Below are 26,830 nucleotides of genomic sequence, written 5' to 3' on the forward strand. Positions count from 1 at the left end.
ACCCAGTAAGTCTGAAGATACACCAAAAATATATTGCCTATTCAAGGAACGTGATTTGAGCATATCCAGATTAGGATTACATTGTTAGCACAGATGTTGTACAAGCATCCTGCCATGTGACCAGTTCAATTTACCTGCCAACCCTTGAAATACTGCCTTCCAAAGAGCTTCTTTGAGCACACTGGCAATTGTACACTCAAGGCACTGAGCTGAGCTATGAATTGCTTTACCATAAGCAAAATTCAAACTTGCATCCCTGATGTGACAATTTTGTTGTGTGAAATGGCCTTCAGTCCTTTTCTGTAGTGACAGCAATTTTATTTCTCCAAGACAGTTAATACAAGAGAGTATTTCAGTAGGTCTAATGAGAAGATTGCATCATGATGCATTTTTAAGTCAATACCTTCCTGCTTTAACGACATCACTAAAGTTTATTGCTCACACTGAGCTCCACTGAGGATGTGTTTTATTATCCCAGAGTATTTTAAACAGCTTTAGAAGGTAATTTTAAGTAGCCATTGGGGATGACCAATACTTTTGTCAACTATTTGGATCTATTTCACTTGACACTTTCAGCTAAAACACAGTGCTGCTTCTTATAAGACGCTTTCTTCTCTGGTATGGATATCACAGTACTGTCACAATCCATTATTATCAAAAAAAATTATGTTTACTGATACTTCTCCCTTCAAACATAACCTAAATGAGGGTCCACTATTATAGTCTACAGAGAGAATTGAACAAACGGGTAATTTCATCAGTCTTGTGTGCAAAAGCTGAAATTTGCTTAAATAATAAACTTTCCCTATTTGAATATTATTCTGAATATATTATTCTGAATATATGGGAGATAAATACCCTATGCAACATATTTAAGCACTGTATATAACTATTTGGGCACATTTTGATGATCTCTGTTTCTGTTGAACATGCAAGCTTATTATATTGCATCCAAGTACATCAATATGTGGAAAACCTGACACTTAGATACTCCTCTACTTATTTATATATTATATGGGAACTAGGAGCAGGAAATGTCAATAAACAACTGCTTTTCCCAAAACAAAACTCCTGCTCAACTCTCAATTATATGTATGTAAATGCAGGGGTTCTCAAACTGTGGTCCATGGACCATCAGTGGTCTGCAAGCTTCATTCAGGTGGTCTGTGGAATGTCTACATTAAATATGCATATTTATTTTTTAATTGTATTTTTGTTACTTCTTTTATTTCTTACATTATATTTTTGTACTATACAAAATTCTATGGAATTTTGAATTTGATGGAATGCAGATTGTAATAAAACACAACTTAACAGAAGAAGCAATAAAATACACTGAAAAATCATACAGCATCTAGCACAACTCATTACAATTGCTACAAAAGGCAGAAACTCATTAAGTGATCCGCTAAGACCATCTGTAGTTTTCAAGTGGTTCATGGGGAAAAATGTTTTGGGAACCACTGTAATAAAGTATTCTATAATGTCCGTATTCCAGAAATTGCTAATCTGAGTTTAAAATTATAGTGTTTGGAATGGATTTCTACATTCTATTTCTTGGGTGGTTGACTATACCTGCAACTTTTGGTTTTCTCACAGTTTCTTTCTATTGAAAGGGCACTGTTTTCTGCACTTATATCACAATGAGCCTTGACAGGCATATGTCTAGCCCCTCTGGCTACCATTTACTACTTAGATGTCACATGGAGAGGACAATCTTTGAGTAGGCAGCAGAGTACTGCAGGAGGACTTGTGAAATCTTATAACTGGAATTCTAAATCAGCAATAATCCTTTGTTAAATTAAATGATATCAATCTATGTAGGATTTCAAATGGCACATTCTGCTTCAAAACTGTTCAGTGGATAGACGCTAAATATGATGTCTTGGCAAACATGTGGGCTAGATACTTATCTTAAAAAGTTAAAGCTAGGATTCTAAAACAAACACAAATGTGACACAGTCTCGGGCATAGGAAGTTTTAGATCTCCCTGCCTTCACTCCCCTTAAGAGACACATTCTTGTTGAGCAACCACTTTAGAGTAAGTGTGTGTGTGTGTGTGTGTGGAGGAATGGAAAGACTTGTCACCTGTCCTCTTAGAAAAGAAACTAGATAAATGACCTTCAGCTGAATCTTTTTAAAAGAAGTATATGCAGCACATTTAGAACTCAGCTGTGTCACATCAAGCTTACTGCTGGGAAGTGATCATGTAGAGAATCCAAAAATAACAGCCATTAAAGACCTAGCAACCAAAAACATGTTTACAGGCTCATTAAAATCCCAGTAGTTTGAATTATAGGATAAAGGAGATAGCAAGTTCATCAAAACCAGTTTTGGGTCACCATCCCTTAATCACCACAACACTTTATCAGAAAACAAGAGAATAGAAGAAAGTAGGAATCAAGCAACTGGTGCCTCAAACACTGCAATATCACAATGACATTTCATATAATTAACATGTTTCGAAGACAGAAGAAAAAAAGTTTGACAGCAATTATTTTAAGTTTGTATTTCAAATTTGTTTCATCCGCTCTTTATTCTGCCCCCCTCTCAACACACCAGTAAGAATGGTGGAGAATTACATTTCGTCTGCATTTTTTAGCATACTGGCCTACTTTGTACCTCCCAGATTGATAAATGGTTCAGAACGTAATTATTCTTTGGACTATACACCTCTTCAAGTTCTGGGATACAATTCTCTTCTAAAAATACCCCCAAAATGTGTAAAAATGTGTATTTTATCATAACAATTATTGTATTTTTAGGATAAAATAATCTAGAAATGTGTACACTGAGATAAAATATGTAATTAAACAATGTATTTTCATATGTAGTTTAGATTAATGCTAAAACAGGGCTGAATGGAGTTGTGAACAAACATTGATAGGCACTGGAAAGAGACTGATCTATCCATTCCTACTAATGAAGAACCATGAAGTACGTAGGTGGCTGTGCTTTTTAGTATTTCACAAACTCCGGGTGCCTCCTCCGGATGCCTACTCAGAGAGAAGCCTGGAAGGTGACAACAAGAAAAAGGGCCTTCTCAGTGGTGGCCCCCGAATTATGGAATAGTCTTCCTGACGAGGTACGCCTGGTGCCAACATTACTATCTTTTCGGCGCCAGGTAAAAACCTTCCTCTTCTCCCAGGCATTTCCAGCATTTTAATATTTAATATGCATTTTACTTGGTGTTTAATTATGTTTTAAATTTTGATATCATTATTTATTTTTAAACTGCTTAATATGAGGTTTTAATTGTATGTAAAATGTGTTTTTATCTGTTGTACACCGCCCAGAGAGCTTTGGCTATGGGGCGGTATATAAATTTAATTAATAAATAAATAATAAAATAATAAACTACAAACCAAGATTACATTTCATTGTGTCACATTATAAGATGAAGTGGCAGAAGTCACAGTCTGTTCCCCTCAGTCCAAAGTCAGTATTCTATGCAACAGCGTATGATGGATATGATGAGACCACTTCCATCTTTAAAGTATTATGTACATTCCTGAGCCCCATCTCATATGCACAAAACTATGCAAAATAAATTACTTTCCAACTAGAGAAAATAAAAAGGATATTGATAAATTGGATCAGGAAGAATTTCCTTTTGCTTTCCTTTCAGAAAGGGCAAATTGAGGGGACTTTTTCCTCTAAATGCAAATAGAAAAATCCATCCTTGAACACACTACTCTGAAGATTGCTAAAAGCTCCATGAAGCAGATGCTTATGATGTAAACATCACATCTGAAAGAGAAAATCATGTTTGCAAATATAATGGAACATGTGGCAGACACTACAGTAGTGAGCCTTGACTGGCCACATGTCCCTGGCATGTAGACAACTGTAGGACCTTAACATGCATATAATGCTTTTCCCGATGTGTTTACAGATACATATCTCTCTGCTACAATACATAGGCAACAGACATGCTGGAAACGCACCTGCAATATAGTGGCCCTGAATTTTCTGCAAAACCTTGCAAAAGAGAGTCGATCAAGCCACAGTGCTATTAGCAGTCTTAGTTAACTCTTACTGCACTTCCAACTATTGAGTTTCTTAGGGTGGAATGTGTGCTTGAACAGTGATAATGCCCTTTGCTTGCCTACATGGAGGACTGGCATGGCTGGAACGTAGCCTACTTTTCAAAGGTAAGAGTCACATACGTTGCTCTGGTTCCATCTCCACTGGCATGTGGCCCCCAGACGATTCCACATAAAGCAGGTCTGGGGAATGTTTGGCTCTCCAGATGTTGAACTACAACTCTCACCAACCTTTACCTTTGGCCATGGTTGGTGGAGCTAATGGGCGTTGTAGTTCAGCAACATCTGGAGAACAAAAAGTTTCTCACACCTGACATAAGGGGATGTGGCCCTCTGCCTGAAATAAGTTCTCCAGCCCTGTTCTTGTTCCTGTGAGCCACCCAATGAATCACAATTATTGCCTAGCAGCAACTTCCATGATTACAGCAGATAAAAAAATCAGCGCTTATGAGCAGATCACATTTCAAAACCAGCATTTGCACAAGCGTACATTTAGGAAGGGTAATATGAATTAAAAATGTGATGGCTTAAACTGGTGTGGTGAACCCATAGTCTGGATCCAGCCCACCATGCTGTCTAGAGTCCACCTAATTTAACTGTGGGGTGGTGAAATCAGCACAGAACAAGACACCTCAGTTCTCCTTCACCCCAATACTGTAGCTAGTCAAAAAAAGGAAGGAGTGCTTCAACCTGCTCAGACGTTTCCTGAGATGCAGTGCCTTGCAAAAGTAATCAGACCCCCTGACCAATGCTCTCATATTACTGAATTACAAATGGTATACTGTAATATCGTTCTGTATGATATTTTATTTTGAAACACTGAAACTCAAAAATCAATTACTGTAAGGTGACATTGATTTTATGTTGGGAAATGTTTGTAAGGAACATAAAAAACTGAAACATGTTGCTTTTGTAAGTATTCAACCCCTGCACATTAATATTTGGTACCTTTCACTGCAATAACAGCTTTAAGTCTTTGGGGGTAGGTATGTACCAGCTGTGCACACAGTGTCGGAAGGATTTTGGCCTATTCTTCTTGGGAGATTCGCTCCAGGTTGGTTGGATGTAGCTTATAGATTGCAATTTTCAAAGAGTGCCCAGATTCTCAATGGGGCTGAGATCAGGACTTTGACTGGGCCACTGTAGGACATTCACATTTTTGTTCTTGAGTCACTCCAATGTTACTTTGGCCTTGTGCTTGGGATCACTCTCCTGCTGAAAAGTTAATTTCCTTCCAAGCTTCAGTCTTTAAGCGGACTGAAGCAGGTTCTCTTGCGTATTTCCCTGTATTTTGCTCCATCCATTCTTCCTTCAATTTTAACAAAATGCCCAGTCCCTGCTGATGAGAAGCATCCCCACAGCATGATGCTGTCACCACCATACTTCACTGTAGGGATGGTGTGCCTTGAGGCATGGGCAGTGTTAGGTTTGCACCACATATAGCGCTTTGAGTTTTGGCTAAAAAGCTCTATCTTGGTCTCATCTGACCACAAAACCTTTTCCCGGATTGCAGCTGGGGCACTCTCATACTTTCTGGCAAACTCCAGACATGCTTTCAGATGGTACTTATTGAGTAATGGCTTCTTTCTTGCCACCCTCCCGTGCAGGCCAGTGTTATGCAGAGCTCTTGATATGGTTGACTGGTGCACCATTACTCCACTCTCAGCCATTGAACTGTGTAGCTCATTCAAAGTGATTGTTGGCCTCTCTATGGCTTCTCTCACAAGTCTCCTCCTTGTTTGAGCGCTGAGTTTGGAGGGACAGCCTTTTCTTGGCAGTGCCTGGGTGGTGTGATGCAGCTTCCACTTCCTGATTATTGATCCAACTGTGCTAACTGGAATATCCAAACACTTGAATATTATTTTGTACCCTTTTCCTAATCTATGCATTTGTATTACATTATCTCTCATTTCTGCAGGATGCTCTTTGGTCTTCATTTTCCTTCAGATCCACGGCCTGACCAATGATCCTTCAACAGTGGGGTTTTTATCCTGACGATGTGACAGCAACTTTAATGGTGGACAGGTGGAGGCCAATGGTAAGGTAACTGTGTCCTTGATAGAGCAATTTCTTTCACCTGCGTAAACTGGGAGCTTCCACAGCACAGGGGTTGACTACTTATGCAAGCAACATGTTTCAGTTTTTTATGTTTCTTACAAATATTTCCCAACATAAAACCAATGTCACCTTATAATAATTGTTTTTGAGTTTCAGTGTTTCAAAATAAAATATACAGAATGAAATTACAATGTACCACGTGTAATTCAGTAATATGAGAACATTGGTCAGGGGTCTGAATACTTTTGCAAGGCACTGTATATGTATACTGCAAGAAGGCTTCACTGTCTTATATGCTGCAAATCAGCATAATCTCCATTTTGCTACCCTGCTAGTAATCCAATCCAATTTGCGTTTTCTCAAGAATAAGCCTCATTGATTTCAATGGGACTCGGTGTCTGCGGGATAGAACTCCAAGAGCGGCTTCACCTGTACATTTTACTATATTGAAACTCACAATTTTCAAAGTGTACTACGCCCTGCTGCATTACACAAACAGGTATGCATGTACACACACAGAGAATTTGCAGTTTATCCAGGTATATAGCTTGAAGCCACTGTTTTGAACTTGGGTTTGTATGCATGGTGAAGAGTGCCACAAACACTACACCATGAACATCAGTGTATTAAGTGCCCAGATGAAACCATCTAATGGCAAAAAATTGTTAAGAAAATTTACCTCCCCAACACAGAACTTCACTTACCCCACCCTTGAGTATCAATGAGAAGAATTGTGTTTTCCTCTAAAAAAGAAAATACACAGGGGCAAGTGACAAAATAATCTAGGCCCCTGGGCTATTTAAACTAGCAGAAAGAGTAAGGAGGAAAATAAAGTGTTAGCCCCAAAGCTCCAAATAGACCCTAGAAGTTTAGGGGTTCACATCACAGCATCACCTTTAACTGAATTAGGTTTCTGAGCTAAAGGTTTTTGTCTTTTACTCTTTGCCCTTTTGTTATACTGCTTGACTGTAAACCACTCAGAAAGCCTTGCTGTGGAATAATACAGTAGGGCCCCGCTTATACGGCAGGTTAGGGACCAGGCCCCTGCCGTAAAGCAGAAATTGCCGTAAAGCGGAACCCATAGATTATAATGGGGCCATCGCATGAAAACGTCGCAAAAGAGCAAAAATCGGCTTTAAAATAGAAAACGAAAGCCGCCGCATTAGCGGAGCGCCGGTAAGCGAAGCGCCGGTAAGCGGGGCCCTACTGTACATACATTTAATAAATAGACTCAAAGTTGCTTTTTCAAAAATTCTAATTAACAAATGAGCTCTTTGGTTAAATAAGCCTGAAAAAGAAGATAGACAATGTTATCAGATAATATTAACTGGAGGTCAGGATAAGGTTTTCCCTTTCCAAGCTCCATGAATATTATTGGGGTGGGTGGGGGAAAATACCAGCAGAACACCAATACGGCACAAAAGCTAAGCAAATTTGATTACTTTGGGCCCCTTACACTTGCTCATAACTTGGATTTATACACTGCAAATCCTCCAATCTGATTACCTCCAGTGATCACGTAAAACACTGGCTTTAAAGTCTTTGCCTTAGTGATAAAATAGCCACTTTGATTCACAATGACACTCTCGTAATAAAGTATACTGTAAACGTACCTGTCCGCAGCCTGGGGCATTGCACACAAATGGCCTGTCGTCTCCCATATTTTTTCCACAGCTGAGCTACACAGGACACATAAAAGGAAAGGGGAGGAGGGAAGAGAAAATAAGAGAAAATAATTAAATAAATGAATGAATACCAAATGGATAGCACTTTTCAGGAAGGTGGTTCATCAATAGCAACAACATGGGTGTTCGGATGGACCGTTCCTTGAGGGGGCAGAGAAAGCCAAGAGAATTCCTGGGGCTACTGTCTATCCTACTCTTGGCAAACAGGAATGGTTACAAAGGAAGAGCTCCTACATTGTGCCATGAGGTACAACCCTACAACTAGGACCCACTGCAAGCATAACTCGCTTTGTGTTAAGCAATAAAGGGGATGGATGGGTGGCAGCGATAGGAGTAGTGGGGCCATGAGGGTTAGCTACTTCAGGTTTTTCCAGGAGAGACGAAGTCCAAGAATATGTCAACACAGGATTCAAACACATCCCCTCCCCCATTCTCTGATGGTACAGCACATGCACAGAAATGTGTGAAGTATGTTTTTTCATTGGATCCTTTCTTCACAGGAGTTGTACAGGGGCAAGCCACGAGGGCTATACAAGCCACTAGTGCAGGAGCTACTTCCAGCCACTACCTGAATGCCAAGGGGCCAGAACAGGCAAAAGTCCTGCAACACACTTGGATCAGACTAATCAGATGCATTTCGTAAATGGTCCCAATCCCTCGAATGAGCACTATTCAAACACACCACACCTTCAGTAGTCAGTTGATAGAAGGAATCCATGAATTTCCCCCCCTTTGTGTGTGTGAGATATTATTTAAGAGCTACAGAAAGATTCAATGGTCCAGGCAACAGAAGAAGTGTGGAAGCCAGAACAGAAAGAAAAGTCTTAGCGCTTCTTCATTTTGCTTTGCAGGTCCCAGCCTCTAATTCTGATTTGCTGGATGAAGACAGCTGAGTAGTTTAGTGCCATGCACTTTTTATCATCCTTATTCTTGATTCCCTTCTAAAACAGAAGTAGACATTCGTAGAGACTCTACAGACAGACAGCCATGTGTAGTCAAGGCATGAGGAGATAAATCCAAAGCCTCTTGATGCACATGCAATATTTTCAGTGGGAGAGAGCTAGAAATGTGTAATTAAGGGATTATAGGAGTGGTGCTCCATTTTACAAGGCCATAATCTAGCTCCCCAGTGGATAAACTGCAAGACTGATGGCAAGAGTAGTTTGTCACTGACTATAGCAGAGAATAACAAAACATCAGTCCTATTATGCCATAAGTGAAGCTATTCTTATTAATAAAAGAGTAAATAAAAATCCTACCGTATGAATCTTAGAAATTATGGCTCCATCCCCCATTTTTTTTAAATGGCAGGATTTAAAAACTATAATAAAGCAAACTTTCTCTCTTCAGCGAATTTGCTATATTGACATATTGCAGCTGTTTACGTTGCTTCCAATCAACTCCCAATTCAAGTTGAGGAGCTAGTAGTCCAATGGAAGCTGACAAATGTTAAAATGCTGAAGCAAAATTGCAGCCACTGGAAAGTAAAAAAATTGTAATAATTCAGAAACGTATGTTCTCCTGGATCTGCATCACATACAACTACTATGAAACATGTGCAAATTCAAAATCTAGAATGTGCTAGCTGGTATCCAGTTAGCTGCAAGTAGATTATGTGCACCTTTGTAGAAGACTTCCTGCCTTCTTCAAATCACTGTTTGCTTCAACGTCTGAGTGGCTAACTGTGGTTTGAGCAATTCCATCGAGTAAGGTTCAAACCACGATTTGCAATCCTGATTTGGAGGATCACTCCAAATTACAGTTAGGCAGATTGAAGATCATGGCAAACCTGGATTTGGAATGTGGTAACTGAATGCAGCCACTGTAAACTGAACACAAATATCCACCTCCCACATTACAAACGGGTATCTGTAGCAAGCATAATTTATTCCTTGCTTAGCATTTATTTGTTCAAAGGCAGTGCTAATATGGGGCAAAATTTCATTTTGGGGACAGCCTGGGTGGGAGTCCAGAATCTGTGAGTTCTTGGCTTGTGCAGCTGTGGCAAGCTGAGCTGACCCTAGCCAGTGGGGGAGGGCTAGCCTCAGAGGGAGGCAATGGTAAATCTCCTCTGAATACCGCTTACCATGAAAACCCTAATAGGGTAGCCATAAGTCGAGATCAACTTGGAGGCAGTCCATTTCCATTTCATGTAGTTTTTCATGCTAGCAGTAGTCCTAGCACTTTTCAATATATTCATACCCTGGACCCATATTTAATCTACATGCACATTTGGGAACCCATTTTTTAACTTTTAACCATATATTTGATGGTGGTAACACTGTTGTTGCAACCCACGTCAGGTCAGGCTGCATGGGTCATGGGTCCTGCCCACCAGTTGAGGACCAATGCTCTTGAGTAGGGGTTGGGCAGTCTCCTGGTTCACTGGCGAATCAAATTGATAAATTTCCTGTGGTTACCTGAAAGACCACCTCCCACGTACAGATTTATTTGACAGCTAAGGTCCTGAGGGAAACTCCTACTGGTGGCACTGAGCCCTACAGATTGCTGTAAGGCAGTGACCCGGAATGGGCACTTCTCATGGTTGCTCCTACAATCTGGAATACCCTTTTCTTTCCAAATTTGCAAGACATTATCACTTATCTATTTCCCCCCAATCCCAGACTGGCAATCCTGACACCAACATTGGAATTTTGTACCTCTGCTGTATTTTACTGTTTTTATACCAGGTTTTTATGTTGTTTTATTTTGTGTTTTAACATGAAATTTGAGGCTTTGAGAACCTTACCCGAAGCGGATGACCACCATTTGTGTGTGTGTGTGCCTGTCTGTAAGCCCCTGTGGCATTGGTGGGTGGGGCGCAGGAAGGCGGGCTCATCGTCATTGTCCTCCTCCTTGTCAGGCCTGGGTTGGGCACCTCCTGACACAGCAGAGGCTCCCGAGTCAGGCTAGCACTGCCTTTTTGTGCACAGGGCAGACCCAGGCCCGGAATGGGGGCATTTAAGCCTCGCCAGGGCAACGACGTCGCTCTTGCCACCTGAAAGTTTTCAGGTGGTCCCCAGCTTGCCCCCAGGCAGATGTGGGCCCCGGGGACCCCCATCCAGATCATGAAGTTTTTGCAGCTTTGGGGGCAATTAAGATCAGTCATCACTGGGATGGTCCATGTGAAAGCACTGCCAAGAACACTAAGGAGTACATTGCCATTACCTCAGATCACTGAAGAAGCCTATCAGGAAGCAGAAATCTATAGGGTTAAAGGAGATATGAATGCTTTAGTTTACTTAAACTACTAGGATCGTCAGTCATTAAGCAGAAATGATTAGACAGCAGATATATCTTCATATTAAGGCCAAGATCAAACTTCCCCTCTTTGTTGAGATCTCTGTGCAGTCACGGATCATCATGCATGTTCATTGTGGAACATTCCAGAGAGCTCTGGACAAGATGTGAAGTCCTGGTTCATCTACCATCACACACGCAACAGGGAGCAGGCCCCGCAATCACCTTCAGAAGGTGTGGCTGATATTGTAGCAAATTCTGCAGTATGAGACCTTAATTAGAAATTGGGCATTTTTGTGTCATTGGTTTCCAGTGGTCTTGTGGTGTACCCCTCTCGTGGAGTTTCAGTAGACATTCACTCTGTTAATTGTTGGGTGTCTTTTAAAGACCTTTTTTAAATGTCAATATACCTATGCAGTTCTCTAGTTTTTTTATTTTGATTACTCATTTTAATAATTGTTTTATATTGTTTGTATGGTATTTTATGTTTTATTGTATATTTTGTACATTACTTTGATATTTTATATGAATTGCCATCTACCTTAGTGTTTATTCATAAAAACAAGCTTTAAGTTGTTTTTATGATGTAAGCAGTTCTCAGGCCCCTTCTTTGTTGCGAGATTCTGGGGGTGAACTGTGTTTGGGTCCTGGGTGAGAGCCAGGATGGATGTGGATGGACTGGACTGCCTTCAAGTAGATTCCGACTTATAACGACCCTATGAATAGGGTTTTCATGGTAAGTGGTATTCAGAGGTGGCTTACCATTGCCTTCCTCTGAGGCTGAGAGGCAGTGACTGGCCCAAGGTCACCCAGTGAGCTTCATGGCTGTGTGGGGATTCGAACCCTGATCTCCCAGGTTGTAGTCCAGCACCTTAACCACTACACCACACTGAGAGCCAGGAGCCTGCGAAGGTGTGTATGTTAGAAGCAGAAGGGACAGATATAGGGTTTATTTAATAGTAATCTGTATTGGTGTAACACTTGTATATGTAATATTGTGTATTTTTGAACTTTTGTTGTTTAAGCTTATTTTGTATTACTTTATATTTTGTAGCATTATAGGATGATAGTATGATTACTTCCGTATATTTTTGTCATTTTTATGGTTGTCAACTGCCTTGAGTGCAGTGATGCAGAATGGTGGTATATAAATAAAAATGAAATGAAATGTTATGTGTCATGGTTGTGAAATTGATTTTATTTATATTTTAAAAAATTATGTTAACTTAAATGTTTTTGTTGGTATTTTAATATTTTAGATTTTTCTTTCAAACTACTTAAGATTTTTTTAATCAAATAAGTGGTACACAAATTTTGTTAATAAATAATAAGTGTCAGTGCATACTGCTTAGACTTTTTAAATATTAAGCAGTCTAGACATTTAAATAACAATTAAAATCTTATCAATTAATTTTACGTTTGGACTGTCCCGAGATCTATTCTATACATAAAATGCTGAAACCTGCTTCTTAAATGCCAGGCGTGGAATAAATAAGCTTAAAATTACTAGGACATTCTTAGCCCTGTCATGCAGAGCTCAAAGCTTGTATTTGGGTGTCATGATAAGCCAGGGGGTCATGCAGCCCTCCAAGCTGCTCTATTCAGCCCTCAGGACTCTTCCCAGACCATGCTTCTCACCAGTTCTGCTTCATGCCTTCCTCAAGTGCTTTTGCTTAGCTGTAATACATTGTTGAAAATGCCTCTTGCTGGCCTAGATGGACAGGAGAGTGTGTGGAAGGGAGAGAGTGTGGGAGAGGGGTGTGTGAATATACAAACCTGACTTTTGTGTATGGCTAAAATGTAGCATACAAAGGGAGCAAAGGTTTACTGCTCTGCCCACTTTTTGCCTCCAGTCCCATCCATTGCTGGCATGTGGCCCTTAGAAGGTTGTCCATTAGGAAATGTAGTCCTTGGGCTGAAAAGGTTCTCAGCTTTTTGTGATACTATGGTTTATCATGATGGGGAATGAATGTAGGCCAGTCTTGGGCTCATGTACTCTCCCACCCCCCCACCCCAGTCATGGCTATGAGAAGTCTGAAATCTTTCCCTTCCATTTTTGATTAAATGCAACTTGGGGCAACATTCAAACCCACCAAATTGTGGGTAACCTGAACCATCACTTGTTTGAAACAAGCTAGCTTCAACCCATGGGTTAAGAGTAATCACAGTTGCGTCTGGATAACATATCAAGCTATGGTTAACTGAAATGGAAGTGAAAGCTTCTTATTTCTCCTTTTGGCTGCATCCGGGTGGGATGGGTGAAGAATGAGCCTGAGGCTCACCTAGGCTCACTGTGCTGACCAATCAGTCAAAGTTTAGGAATCCTTCACACTAAAGTACAAATTGTTTTATTCCTGGAAACAAGAGTTCCTTTATATGAAGTGGCTCTCAAAACATGAAACACAGCTTCCAAGTGAGACACAGACAGCTGCCACGGGATTTACAATTTTTTCCAACCTTAGGAGTATGAGACTCAAAGTACTCATGCATCAGTATATTATAATACGCTGTTCACCATTTCCTCAGTACTGGTTACCATTGCTGGCATTTTTTAAAAGTTGCGCTAAAAGCCCCCTTCAACAAGGACTTCAGGGTATGCCACAATATAGTTTCAAACAACTTTGCTTCCTCTCATTTCCCCCCCTTTAATATTCCTATCCCTAGGCTTAGGCCAAGAGTGAGTATTACCAGGCAAGCTACCAGTTTTATGTTAGAATTCAGGGAGGCCTCAATAGCTGCTTCCTATTTTATACAAAGAGTTCCGTTAATAATAATAAATAATAATAATTTAATTTATATGTCGCCTATCTGGCCGATGGCCACTCTAGGCGACGTACAATTTAGTTGCAATAAATGCATGATAATAAAATACACATAAAATACATATAACAATAAAACTATGAATAAAGAACAATAACAGTTCAGAGAATAGGCGATTAGTCTTAAAAAATTAACCCTCCCCAGAAGTCCCAAAGGCCTGTCTGAAGAGCCAGGTCTTCAAGGCTTTGCGAAATACATTCAGGGAAGGGGCATGCCGAAGATCGTACGGGAGGGAGTTCCAGAGAGTGGGGGCTGCCACTGAAAATGCCCTCTCCCTAGTCCTCACCAACCTAGCTGTTTTAGTTGGTGGGACTGAGAGAAGGCCCTGAGTGGCTGATCTTGTCGGGCGGCATAATTGGTGGCGCTGGAGGCGCTCCATCAGGTAAACTGGGCCGAAACCGTGTAGGGATTTAAAGGTTAATACCAACACCTTGAATTGAGCCCGGAAAATAACTGGAAGCCAGTGTAGATCGAATAACACTGGAGTGATGTGTACCCGGCAGCGACAATTTGTAAGTAGTCGAGCCGCAGCATTTTGTATAAGTTGTAATTTCCGGACCGTTTTCAAGGGTAACCCCACGTAGAGCACATTACAGTAGTCCAAACGAGAGGTGACCAGGGCGTGTACTACCAGGGGGAGCTGATGAGCAGGAAGGTAGGGTTGCAGCCTACGAATGAGGTGTAATTGATACCAAGCTGCCCGGCTCACTGCCAAAATCTGAGCCTCCATGGACAGCTTGGAATCAAGAACAACCCCAAGGCTGCGGACCTGGTCCTTTAGGGGCAATCTCACCCCATTGAACATCAGGTCAAGATCACCCAACCTTCCCTTGTCTCCCACAAGCAGCACCTCAGTCTTATCGGGATTCAACTTCAACCTGTTCCTTCCCATCCATCCACTCACGGATTCCAGGCACTTGGACATGGTCTCCACAGCCAACTCTGGCGAAGATTTAAACGAGAGATAGAGCTGAGTGTCATCCGCATATTGGTAACACTGCAGCCCAAATCTCCTAATGATTGCCCCCAGCGGCTTCATATAGATATTAAATAGCATGGGAGAGCCCTGTGGCACACCACAATCGAGAGGCCAAGGGTCTGAAACCTCCTCCCCCAATGGTACCTGTTGATGCCTATCGGAGAGAAAGGAATGGAACAACCGTAATACAGTGCTTGTAGTATTTGGAGGGTAACTCTTTTGAGGTTAGTGCATAGTCAATGTTCATAAGTCATAGGATTTAAGAAGAACTGTGGGACTGCAAGAGTTGCTCAATTTTTTTAAAAAAAATGTGTATCATATCTACCTTGTTTTGCTAACCCTGAGGGCACTTGGATTTTCTAAGATCCTACATGACAACACATGCCCCAGTGTAAAAGGGCATAACTCGAACGCTTTCTAAAAGGTAACACAGCAAGTGCCGCCCTCAAAACATACAGTCACCAGTGCATTTACTTAGCCTGTAGCATTTTCATTTTTGGTAGTGTCTAAAGAGGAACTTATGCAGAGGCTAAAGAAGGAGATATACACACATCTTGTCAAGTCAAGATGGCTTTAAAAGGGTTTCAAAAAATTCATGGAGAAGAAAGCTATCAATGACGACTATTATTTATGTTATTTAAAACATTTATAAACCATGTAATCATTTGCATTTCTAAGCAGTATACATAAAAAGAAGCTATACATAAAACAACAGAACAATAAAATAATCATAAAACCAAACACTACCTTAAAATGCCAACTGGAAAAAATAAAGTCACGCACCTGAAGTTCGACAAGGAGGGTGCCTGTCTAGTCTCAGCTGGGAGGGAGGGTTGGGCTCACTACACTACCACTAGTTATGATAGACATGTAGCACCCCCATTTTTGGAGGCAGTATGCTCTGAATATCATCTGATGGGGAACAGAGCCGAGAGGAGAGCTTTTACACTCATGTCCTGCTTGCAGGCTTCTCATAGGCATCTGGCTGGCTACTGTGAGAATAGGATGCTGGGCCAGATGGGTCACTGGGCTAATCCAGCATGGCTCTCCTTATGTTCCTGTGCATGTCCTCATCCTACAAATTCTCTGTTGTTACAAAGCAGAATTTGATTGAAGGTGTTTTGTATCATCCAAAACTGCTTCCTCTAATTACATTTATACTTTGCTTTAAGTTCTGCTTTCCCAAGACCATCACACATGGCCGTGGCATGAATGAGAATACTGGAACCAGAAAGCCCAACAGCGTAGGTATTCCATACCGCCAGCCTTGAGGCAGAGGGAACTATTAACATTTCTATCTGGCTTCTCAAAAGAACTATTCTAATGGCTGTTGGTTTTAAGCAAAGCTGTCAATGTACGCTTTTTTTAAAAAAAGAAATAAATTACAAAACACTCCTCTCATCATGTTTGAGGTTTCCTATGCAAAACACATGAAACATGGCCTGTATACACTCATTTGCGCATGAAGTCAGATTATATTTAAGTTTAATATGATCAAATTGCTTCAGTGAAATCTAACATTAGTAACAGACAAAACAAGACTATGAATGGATACTTGGGAATACTATTTCTTTGCTTCTAAACCATCACGCCAATGTGTTTTTTATTGTTTCATATGTCCATGTTGAAAATGCAAGAACTAGACACAGACCAAGATGTTCCTGGGAAGTTCTAGAGTATAGGTGTCACGTTTTACTTCTAAACAGAGGGGACTTTCCCCTCTATTTAGAGTTCTTTGTTGAGGTACAACAATGGAACCAATTACCTAGGGAGGTGGTCGGCTCTCCAACACTGGAGACATTCAAGAGGCAGCTGGACAGCCAGTTGTTGGGTATGCTTTAAGTTAGTTTCCTGCATTTAGCAGGGGGTTGGACTTGATGGCCTTATAGGCCTCTTCCAACTCTATGACTGTATGATTCTAATATTAAATCAGTCCTTCTCCTGTCAATCACTAAAATAATAGAACAAAAATCTCTTAAATCACACTATCAAGACAGCAAATTTGATATTAACCAAACTGGCAGAATTGTCCGCCATTCCCAAAAACTATTCCCCCGTAAAGCCTTCCCTGAAATGAATATTATTATATATATATTAAGACGCTCTTCTCACCAAAGTGACCCAAAGCAACTTACATTAAAAGTAGGAAATAAATTAATATTTACATAAATTTACATTAATAGTAAAGAAATTTTAATCCAACAGAGAAATTTTTAAAAAGCACCACATTGGCTACTCCTGGTTTAGTGTTACATGTGAACCAGACCAGAAAATTAAGCAAGGGGGAAACGATAAAATATTCCATGTTGGTGCTAATTACTCTTCTAAAGATAGCATTCACAGTGCAAGATAGGCCTAACTAAGGTATCACCCAGTGTTGGTATGTGAGGCTCAAGCATTCTTCGATCTTTCTAGATCAGGCTGTGGATGCATAGGTTAGAGCAAGGAGATAGCATACTCAGCATACTCTTCAATGCAACTCCCTGATAAATATGTGGACTGCAATGATTTTTAAAAAGCCTTTTCTTTAATTGCAGTACTGTAGGCTCCTTCACGGCGGATCTATATTTGCGCAGAAGTCACACAGCTCACAGAAGTCACGCAGGGACAGCCTCCCACAACTGTACCACTCCCAGAACAACTGCAGTAACATTCAGTGGTCGTTCACTCCTCCCTGTGGCTAGAGGAGTGAGAGAAAGAAAAACAGGAGCTTGAGACTTGCTCCTCGTCTCTACCCAGGTTCAATCACTTTTTGGAAGGGAGAGAAGAATTCCCCAGTAAGTTTTGCACTTTTTTGAAAAATATGGGAAAGGTGCTTCAATGCTTAGAGTCTGCATAACACTTCCTATTTTAAGAGGGATGAGAAGTTGTATGTGATTCAGGGACAGACAAAAAATTGGCACAGGGCTTGGTATCATAAGTAATCAATTGTCCTGTGAAATCAAGCTCATTCCAATTTGTTTATGAATTAGAATTTGTTTATTATTTAAGGGATGATTCATAAGCTGAAGCAAAAATGGGAGAGGTGTCCCCATAAAGACTTAACTCATGTTCCTCTCCCCTCTACTTAAGTAATTATGTAAACCAAGGGTGGGGAATCTTTTTCAGACCAAGGGCCACATTCCCATCTGGGCAATCTTCTGGGGCTGGATTCACAGGGAGGCAAAGCAACAAATGTAAATGTTTTCTTTAAGCTTTAAGCACACACCCTCTCCATCCAGGCAACCAAGAGGCATAATAAGAGTTGACAAACTTATTTCAGCAGACAAAAAACCCTCAAGGAGGATATTAAGTAAGGCTAGTGAGGGGTACAGCTGAGGAGGGGGTGTGGCCTGGGGAGAGTTCTGAGGGCCAGACAGAGAGGCCTGGAGGGCTGCATTTGCACCCTGGGCCTGAGGTTTTCCAACCCTGGTGTAAATGATAGCTCAATCAACAATCTCAGGTTTCCCCGATAGCTCATCTCATTCCATCACATAGGATGGGCACATACAGAAATCAGTTATACTATCCACTGTGGGGGGAGTTAAGAAGATCCTGTTCTGCAGCTGATGAGACATGTCACTTGGATACCACCCTGAAAATCAAGCTCCCCTAGTGTTTTATATCACTAATGTTCCAATGAGGATTTCACACCTTTTAACAGTGGACTCAGGTGATGGGTGCCAACAAGCCAATAGCCAAAATAGGGGCAAGTGGAGAAGGAAGAGGGAGGTATTAGTATACTTGGAGGAACTCAAAATACAGTCCAACAAGAACCAAGCATGCTCAGAGGCCATGCAATGACCCACTATTCTAGTTTAGGATGCCAAACTCCCTCCCTCCCCGAGACCACTTGAAAATAGCTGAGGGTGTTAGTGGGCCATTTAATACTTTTTCTGCTTGTTGTAGCAATTGTAATGTGCTGTGCTAGATTATGTATTGTTTCAGTTGCATTTTTATTGCTCCTTTTATTCCTTATATTGCATTCTATTGTATTACAATCTGAATGCCATAGAATTAAACTTGTAGTACAATGAAATACAATACAAGAAATAAAAGAAGCAATAAAATACAAAAAAAAATCAATATGAATATTTAATATGGACACAGTGTGAACCACCTGATTTATTATTATTTATTACATTTGTATACCGCCCCATAGCTGAAGCTCTCTGGGCAGTTTACAACAATTAAAACATTAAAAACAAATATACAAATTTAAAAACATTTTCTTTAAAAAAAACAATTTAAAAACACATGCTAAAATGCCTGGGAGAAGAGGAAAGTCTTGACCTGGCACCGAAAAGGTAACAGTGTTGGCGCCAGGCGCACCTCATCATAACAATCATTCCATAATTTGGGGGCCACCACTGAGAAAGCCCTCTCCCTTGCTGCCATCCTCCAAGCTTCCCTCGGAGTAGGCACCCGGAGGAGGGCCTTTGATGTTGAGCATAGTGTACGGGTGGGTTCATGTCGGGAGAGGAGTTCCATCAGGTATTGTGGTCCCAAGCCGTGTAAGGCTTTATAGGTTAAGACCAGCACTTTGAATCAGTAAATGAAGCATGCACTGGTGGTCCATGGACCACAGTTTGGGAACAGTGTATTAACAGTGTAATAACGCTGCTAAGCTACAAACCTAAGAATACCTATACTTTAAAAAATATTACAGAACATATGAAAATAAATCCTTAGAACTGTCTGAAGTCTCCAACACACCCTAAACCATTTCTATAGTAACCAAAACGTAGGCTTTCCAAAGGATATCACCTATAAAGAGGACATGATCAACTGCCTGGATTACCATTTATGTATTTTCAACCCAAGCCAAGAATTCTTATTGGATATTTCTGCAACTGTTAGTGCCAACATTCCCCCATGTTTAACCAAAGGCTGCCCAAGTCAGTTCCCTTGTGTCCTGTCCCTTTGAGACAAAGTCAAAAGAAGGCCGCCCTGCCCCAAATTAATTTTAGATATTTGTGCCTTGCACCACTGGGCCCCATCTTCATGGTGAAAATTTCAAGCTTAAGAGGCCTTGATTTCTGAAGTCTATTGTCAACATCATGTTGAACATGACTTACAACTTCCGCAGCTCATTTCTGAAGTCTTCTTTCTATGGCAACAATATTCTATGTGTATGAAGAAATTACTCCTCAAAGATGCTTCTATAAGGACAAAGAGCAGCAGTAAAGTAAGCAAATCAAATTGTAAAACAATCTTGTTTGTTCTGTTTCTTCATTTTTAGAGGATGCTTTGAAAATGTTCAGCCTCTCTCAAATTAAACTTTTTCTCATTTGTATGCTACAACTCACTACCACACTTTCAGAGCAATCCTATGCATGTCAACCCAGATCTCAGACCCACGGAGTCCACTGCAACTTACTTTCAGGTATGTGTGCATAGATTTGTAGCCTTAGTGACCTCTACTGTTATCTACATCTTTTACACAATGGGAGCCTTACCATTAGATAAGGACAGCTCCTACAGACAGTGGTCTTTGATTGCAGGATGGTATCTAGGTTCAATTCAATCGATGTTCTCCTGCACAAGTCTCATTGATATGAATACAGCTGTGTTCCTGTTTATTTCAATGGACTTGCACAAGAGAACATCCAGGTAGATTGGGCCACATATTAATTAGGATGGGGTGCCATTTGGATTTTCTGCCTCAGGTGCCAAAACAAGTTTTAGGCTGGTCCCGTTCTTGCAAAATTTAACCCGAGTTTCAAGACATTACCTCCAATATCTGGAACTTATCAACTTCATTTTACTTTTACATCTGTTATTTCAGTTTTTGAATGGTGTTCTCAAAGTAGCTCATGACGTTCATAAATTTAAAAAGACTGCTATTAAAAGATTTACTGTTTAAAAATTAAAACAATAAAAATGGACCTATGAGGAGAGGCAAGGGGGGGGGAGGTTGAACAAACAGAATTTTGAAACAAAATAAATAAAACAAGAGATGAAAATTTTTATCATCTATGGTGGTCCAGGCAAAGAGGTGAATCTTGCTGCTCTGTTGAGTCAGTTTATTGGAAGGAGGTATGCAAACTCTTAAGTTTCTCCAGTAGTCTGTTAACTGGTTCACAAGGCTGCAGCCAGAAGCATTGTCACGTCATAAATCCACATTGGAATAGCATTTTAGTTATGGCTTCTTAAAACACCCAGTTTTTCCAAGAATGTGAAATTTAAGTAAATCTGTCTTCCGTAAATGAAGCGTACACCATAAGAAACTGTACTTGCATTGTTTGGGACTGTACCTACAGCATGCTATTTATTAGCAAGGTTAATCTATGGCCAGATGTTAACTTCAAAACATTACATTGTCAGAAAAGGGAAGCTAAGAGCAAGGAATGGAAAATACTTTAGATTCACATTTAAGAATTCATTTTACCAAGGTCAACTTAATTATACCAGAAAATCTAGCCAGGGGAAAACACCTCTCATAGAATTGTAGGATTAGAAGCTACCTGGAGGCAATTGAAAAGACCCAATCAAACCAAGACAGGTTCTTTCTTCAAGTTAGAAGACATATTTAGGTTACTCAAAATATAAAGTAGGAATAAGCAAGGTCCACTAAACCAGAATGCCTTCAAGGAACATACTAGCTGAAAACGACAGCAAGGTGGCTCAAGAAATGTGAGCCAGATTAGAGCAAAAAAAATACGTCATATTTAAATACCAAATGGGATCTTGAGAGGAATTTTCTCTGACTTTCATGTGCTTGTTCAGACCCTGAAAGTGAAAATAACATCCATTCTTTTTGTGGCCATCTCCAATTCTTTTAAGGAAAGAACATCTTTGACAGGAAAGAAACAAAGATCCTTTTTACCGCATATACTATGGGGTACTGGGTTAAATAACAGAGCCAGAGATTTAAAGAACTTGCGGTCCATTACGGTTCAAAAGAAGGCATCGTCAAGTGTCAGTACCAGAGAGCTCCTGCTTCTACATGCTCAATACTAACAATGTTATGAGGCAGCTCTATCACAACCAGCATCTCCATGAAAATTGGTTTCCTGGGCCAGCACCAACCAAGCGCATTGGCAGTAGTGAGGGGGTGCACAGGGCCATGCCATCATATTCCTCACCTGCTTCCTTAAAAAAGGCAGTTTTCTTGATGAAGGGATGGCCTCCATCTAGGACCACCTAAAAGAAGCTTCTGAAAACACACATATATACACATGAAAAGTAGAGCTGAGAGTAAGCAGAAAGGAGATTGAACCCATAAACTAGCAGAATTTCCTGCTCCTAATGGGGTTGCACTCCTCTTGAATTACCAGGTGTGTAGTTTGGGGGTGCTCCTGGAAACATCTTTGTCATTCAAGGCTCAGGTGCCCTTGATGGTTAGGAGCACCTACACCTAGCCTCAGCTGGTGTGTCAACTATGGCCATTTCTGGATAGGAATAGACTGGCATGGTTACTTATGCTCTGGTAATCTCCAAGCTGGACTACTGTAATGCACCCCAGCCTCCAGCTAATATTTTAGAGAAACAGATAAAGCCCAACACTGAATACCAAGGTGCACTTCAGAAGTGCTTTCATTTAAGCAACAGAAGTGCACTTCCACATAGGACTTTCAACGCAACATCACATTACATTTTACTGTAAGAAAGGCCAATTTTCCATTCCAGCAAAAACAATTGTGAAAATAAGCAAAATCCCTACTTCAAAGATTTGTACAAAATGCTCTCCTCAGAAATTTCAACTGCTGCCTTTGGTTGGGCCAAGACATGACCTAAGGATCCCTCACAAAGCCAATCCTTCGAAGAACTGCTTTTCAGCTAGCCAGGAGTAAACGGTCTTCACAGTGGAAAGTCCCACCAAACGAGACATCAGAAAACACTCCAGAATGTGTTGCCAGTTGACAGCAATCCCATTTACAACTTCAACGTTCATGCATTTTCTTTCATTTAGTATTAGACTTTATAAACAGTTGTTGTGAAGCCTATAATACCTCTTTCAAGTACCTTTCTTTCAAGAGATTTCAAACTCTGGTGTATAGTTACAATCCTGATAAATTATACTTGCTTCAATCACAACACCCTCCACATGCACACTTAATTTCACCTACATTAAGTGAGACACTCACAAATACAAATTAAAGAAGAGAAGCATGCATGGGACCACTGGGCAGTCCTTCTGGTCCCTTCCTTGGCATTGCTGGCTATGTGCCTGGAATAGGCAAAGCAGGTGTGTCTGAAAAACAGTGCCCTCTTTCAGATTCTCTTGGTCTAAGCATCAGTCACTCCTGCCCACCAAGTGTTATCACATACTCAGTCTGGAAGACACCTTGTGTTTGCAGCATATTAAGAGGCTAGACTCTTAGCCGCTACTGATGCTGGAAACCACCCTATTTTATGAGAACAGAGCACTGTTTTTTACAAATGCAAAGACACCCAATACAAATATCATCCTATAATTTGCGCCCATTATTGTAGCACCTTAATATTGCTGCCCTAAGATTTCAAGAATGCAGAATAAGAGCAAGACAGCCATCTTATCTACCCCACCTACATTACATAGTCCACATGTCCATGGCCTCCAAATTGTTATAAAATAAAATAAAATAATTAATTTCTGCTCATTCACTAAAAGTAGCTGGAACTGCATACACATACATTTTGTTTTAATCATTAATTCATTGTCTTTTATTGTGGTCGCCAAGCACTTTGGAGGCTCCTAACAAACCAAAAGATGGACTAAGATCAATTTGAAAAACCTTAATTGACACTACTTATTGAGTTTGCCCAAAAAGGGCTTATCTGTTCCGTGTGTGCAAGTCCTCCAACAGATATTCTTTAAGAGAAAGTAACTTTAAGAGGCTAACATCAAATGCACTAGTTGGCAGCTTTCAAGTAACTTTGCTCAAATACTGACATTTTGTTCACTCATGCCTCTTTTCCCATAAAGGAAAAAATTCCTGCTAAAAGATTCCTCAGAGACTTGCAGACTCACTCTTTCTCTCGTTTATATATCTTAAATGTTTATAACTCTGAAACTCGTGTTTCCCAAAAAGCATGCTTGAGTCCTTATTATTCCTACTATTTTTAGCTTTAGTGGTTGCCTTTCTACAGAGAAGAAAAATCAATACTCACAGTGACTCTAATAAAAATATATATAAAAAAGAATTTTTAAAATGTTGCTGAATTGTGTATTTTAAGCAAACAGCAGAAGCAGCAAGTCATCCAAATGATCGGAAAGGTTGGCAATAGAGGCAAATTTTTAGAGGAGTGCAAGGATATTTCTTGGTAGGGTGTTCTATAAAGCAGGCACCACGTCAGTAAAAGCTCTGCTCCACATCCATGACTTCTAAGGAGGAAGGTACGCCAATTGATTCTAGCTCTCTTTTTTTTTTTTCAATAATTTTTATTCAGATTTTCATAAAACATACAAGACGAAATCATAAAACATTCAAAGACAAAAAACAAAATCAAAAATAGTTAAACAAAAAGAAAAAAAGAAAAAAAAAACAAAAATAAAAAATAAAGAGTAAAATATTGACTTCCCATTTGTCAAAGATCAAATCAGTTATAAGTCTATAATATATAACAATCCTGTCTCTTAAGTCATATTATAAAATCACTTTCCTCCAGTAGTTATCTTACTTAATCATCAAATCTCATAAACATTACTTTATTCTTTCCACAAAAAGTCAAAGAGAGGTTTCAATTCTTTAAGAAATATATCTATCAATTTTTTTTTCCAGATAAGCATATCGATTAATCCATCTCATTACTAATTATGATAATCTTATTGTCATAACCATAGTCAAAATAAACATTTCAATTAATCCATCACATCAGAATCTGTTAGGTTCAGTAATTTCAGTAGCCATTGTTCTATTATCCCTATTAGTTCCATTTTCCATCTTCCATCTTCAGTAGTCTTGTTAAGTCCAGTAATTTCAGTATCCAATCTTCCATTATCAGTATTCCATAATAATCTTGCTGTCAAAGCCATAGTCATATAGTAAGAGTCTGATGGGAATTACCTCTATCCCAAATATTTTCTTGCCATCCATTCTGAATAGGTTGCTGAAATACTGCTGTAAAATCATATCTCTGTTCTTTTTTTCAAAATACACTGGGTCATCTCTTGAAAGTTTTTCCATTGTCACATGGCTGCAGTTAATTCCATAGATTTTCTCTATATTGGGCTCCATCACATCATTCCAGTCCAGAAGATTATCCATGCCATTGATAACTTTATCTCTAGAATCTTCATTAATTTCTTCAGAGATAACATTGAGTTCCAAACAATAGATTTTATTTCTAAAGTCCATAGACTCCAAATCTTGTTCCTGTTCCACGTTTGTTCCAATCTCCGGGATCTCCTCTCTCACAGGGACCCCTGTTCCAGTCTCCAGGGTCTCCTCTCTCACAGGGACCCCTGTTCCAGTCTCCAGGGTCTCCTCTCTCACAAGGACCCCTATGTCTTTAATCTCCTGTGTCTCCAAACAATAGATTTTGTTTCTAAAGTCCATAGACTCCAAATCTTTTTCCTGTTCCACGTTTGTTCCAATCTCCGGGGTCTCCTCTCTCACAGGGACCCCTTCCAGGGTCACCTCTCTCACAGGGACCCCTATATCTTTAATCTCCTGCTTCATTTTACTCAATTCAATTTTCAGCTCCTTACAACCCTGTCGCAGGTTTTGTTTCGTTATCTCAATCTCATCCATTATTTTCTGAAACATAGTTATTTCCAGATTCTCAGCCACTTTCTTAATTGCCATTTTAAAAGAAAAATATAGGAAAACCACTTCTTATTTCAGCAACAATTGGGTTAATACTCCAAACTTGGTGACATCACAGTATAAACAGAGCAGACAGCCTTATCTCTCCATGCTTAAGTAAACAAAATGCAGTTCCCAGGATCGAAACAATTAATGGCGGTCGTCAGGAAACAGATTCGTCAAAATAAAATAGACCAAAAAGAGAGTAGTCTCAGACAATATAATATTCTTCAAAATAAAAATCTGGAATAGAAATCCCTCTTCTGTGTATATCTTTAGAATGCAAATCCAGGACAGCTTTTTGCAACAAAAACAGAGATAAGCTATTAATTAGTGAGTAGCAGAGAGAAGTTATGGCTCCCCAGTGAGATGTCAAAAACCGATCAATCTGGCAAATCTCTTTTAAACAGCAACAATTTAAGTCAAGTAAAAGAAAAATATAGAAAGAAGGGTGCTTGCCTGTTAGTGCGTTCTCTCTTAGAAGATAAGATGAACGTTCGCTTTATCAGATAGAGCTTGTTGTTGAAAATCCGTCCCACCTTCGTCGGCTGGACCTCGTCCCATAAATTAATGAGATCTGGTCGTCCCAACAAAAATAGGCTTTGAGGTTAATCTCTTCGTTTCTCCCTACCCGGGAGAAGTTTAATCAGTCAAAAAAAAAAAAAAACTGACTGATATATCTGAATAAGCTTCTTTTGAGGCAGGAGCCCGTCTCAAAAGCAGGCACAGGCTAAGTCACCCTTCCCGGATTCTAGCTCTCAAGAGAAGGCTTTGCCTTATTTATTGGTTGCATTGCATTTATATACCGCCCCATCACTGAAGCTCTCTGGGCGGTTTACAGCAATCAAAAACATTAAAAACAAATCTACAAATTTAAAAACACATTTAAAAAAAACAATTTAAAAACACATGCTACAATGCCCGGGAGAAGAGGAAAGTCTTGACCTGGTGCCAAAAAGATAACGTAAAGTACACAGGTCTCAGGCCATTTAAGGCTTTAAACATAGATCACCAGCAACTTGAATTGGCCCAAGAAGAGATGTTCTTGCAGATAAATTGGAGTATTGTGCTATTTTTGTGACCAAATCAAAAACAGAGTTATAAAATTCTGAAATTGCTGCAGTTTCTGTGAGGTTTTCAAGGAAGCCCCACTTAGGGCACATAGTAATGGTGTCTGAAAGTAAAGGTGGACAAATGCCACTGGCCAGATCTGAAGGCAGAAACTACCAGCATAATCCAGCCAAAATGCAGATCCCATCGATTTTAATGCTTAAAGGCACAAGTTAAAAA

General features: G+C 40.0%; 1 protein-coding gene across 6 annotated transcripts in view; it reads right to left on the reverse strand.

Annotated features, from left to right (window-relative positions):
* Window positions 1–26,830, reverse strand: part of LOC133379552 (cyclic AMP-dependent transcription factor ATF-7) — a 149,719-nt gene that overhangs the window by 105,325 nt on the left and 17,564 nt on the right. For 2 of the 6 annotated variants that reach the window (XM_061615077.1, XM_061615072.1), the window contains exon 2: window positions 7,718–7,778. In XM_061615077.1, coding sequence (XP_061471061.1) covers window positions 7,718–7,765 — 48 coding nt within the window. In that variant the 5' untranslated portion in view covers window positions 7,766–7,778. Of the gene's footprint in view, window positions 1–7,717; window positions 7,784–9,048; window positions 9,125–10,957; window positions 10,995–26,830 lie in introns of those variants that run through there. The other 4 variants (XM_061615075.1, XM_061615074.1, XM_061615076.1 and 1 more) reach the window with 3 other exon arrangements.

Source organism: Rhineura floridana, chromosome 3, assembly GCF_030035675.1.
Source record: "Rhineura floridana isolate rRhiFlo1 chromosome 3, rRhiFlo1.hap2, whole genome shotgun sequence".
Classification (NCBI taxonomy): Eukaryota; Metazoa; Chordata; class Lepidosauria; order Squamata; family Rhineuridae; genus Rhineura; species Rhineura floridana.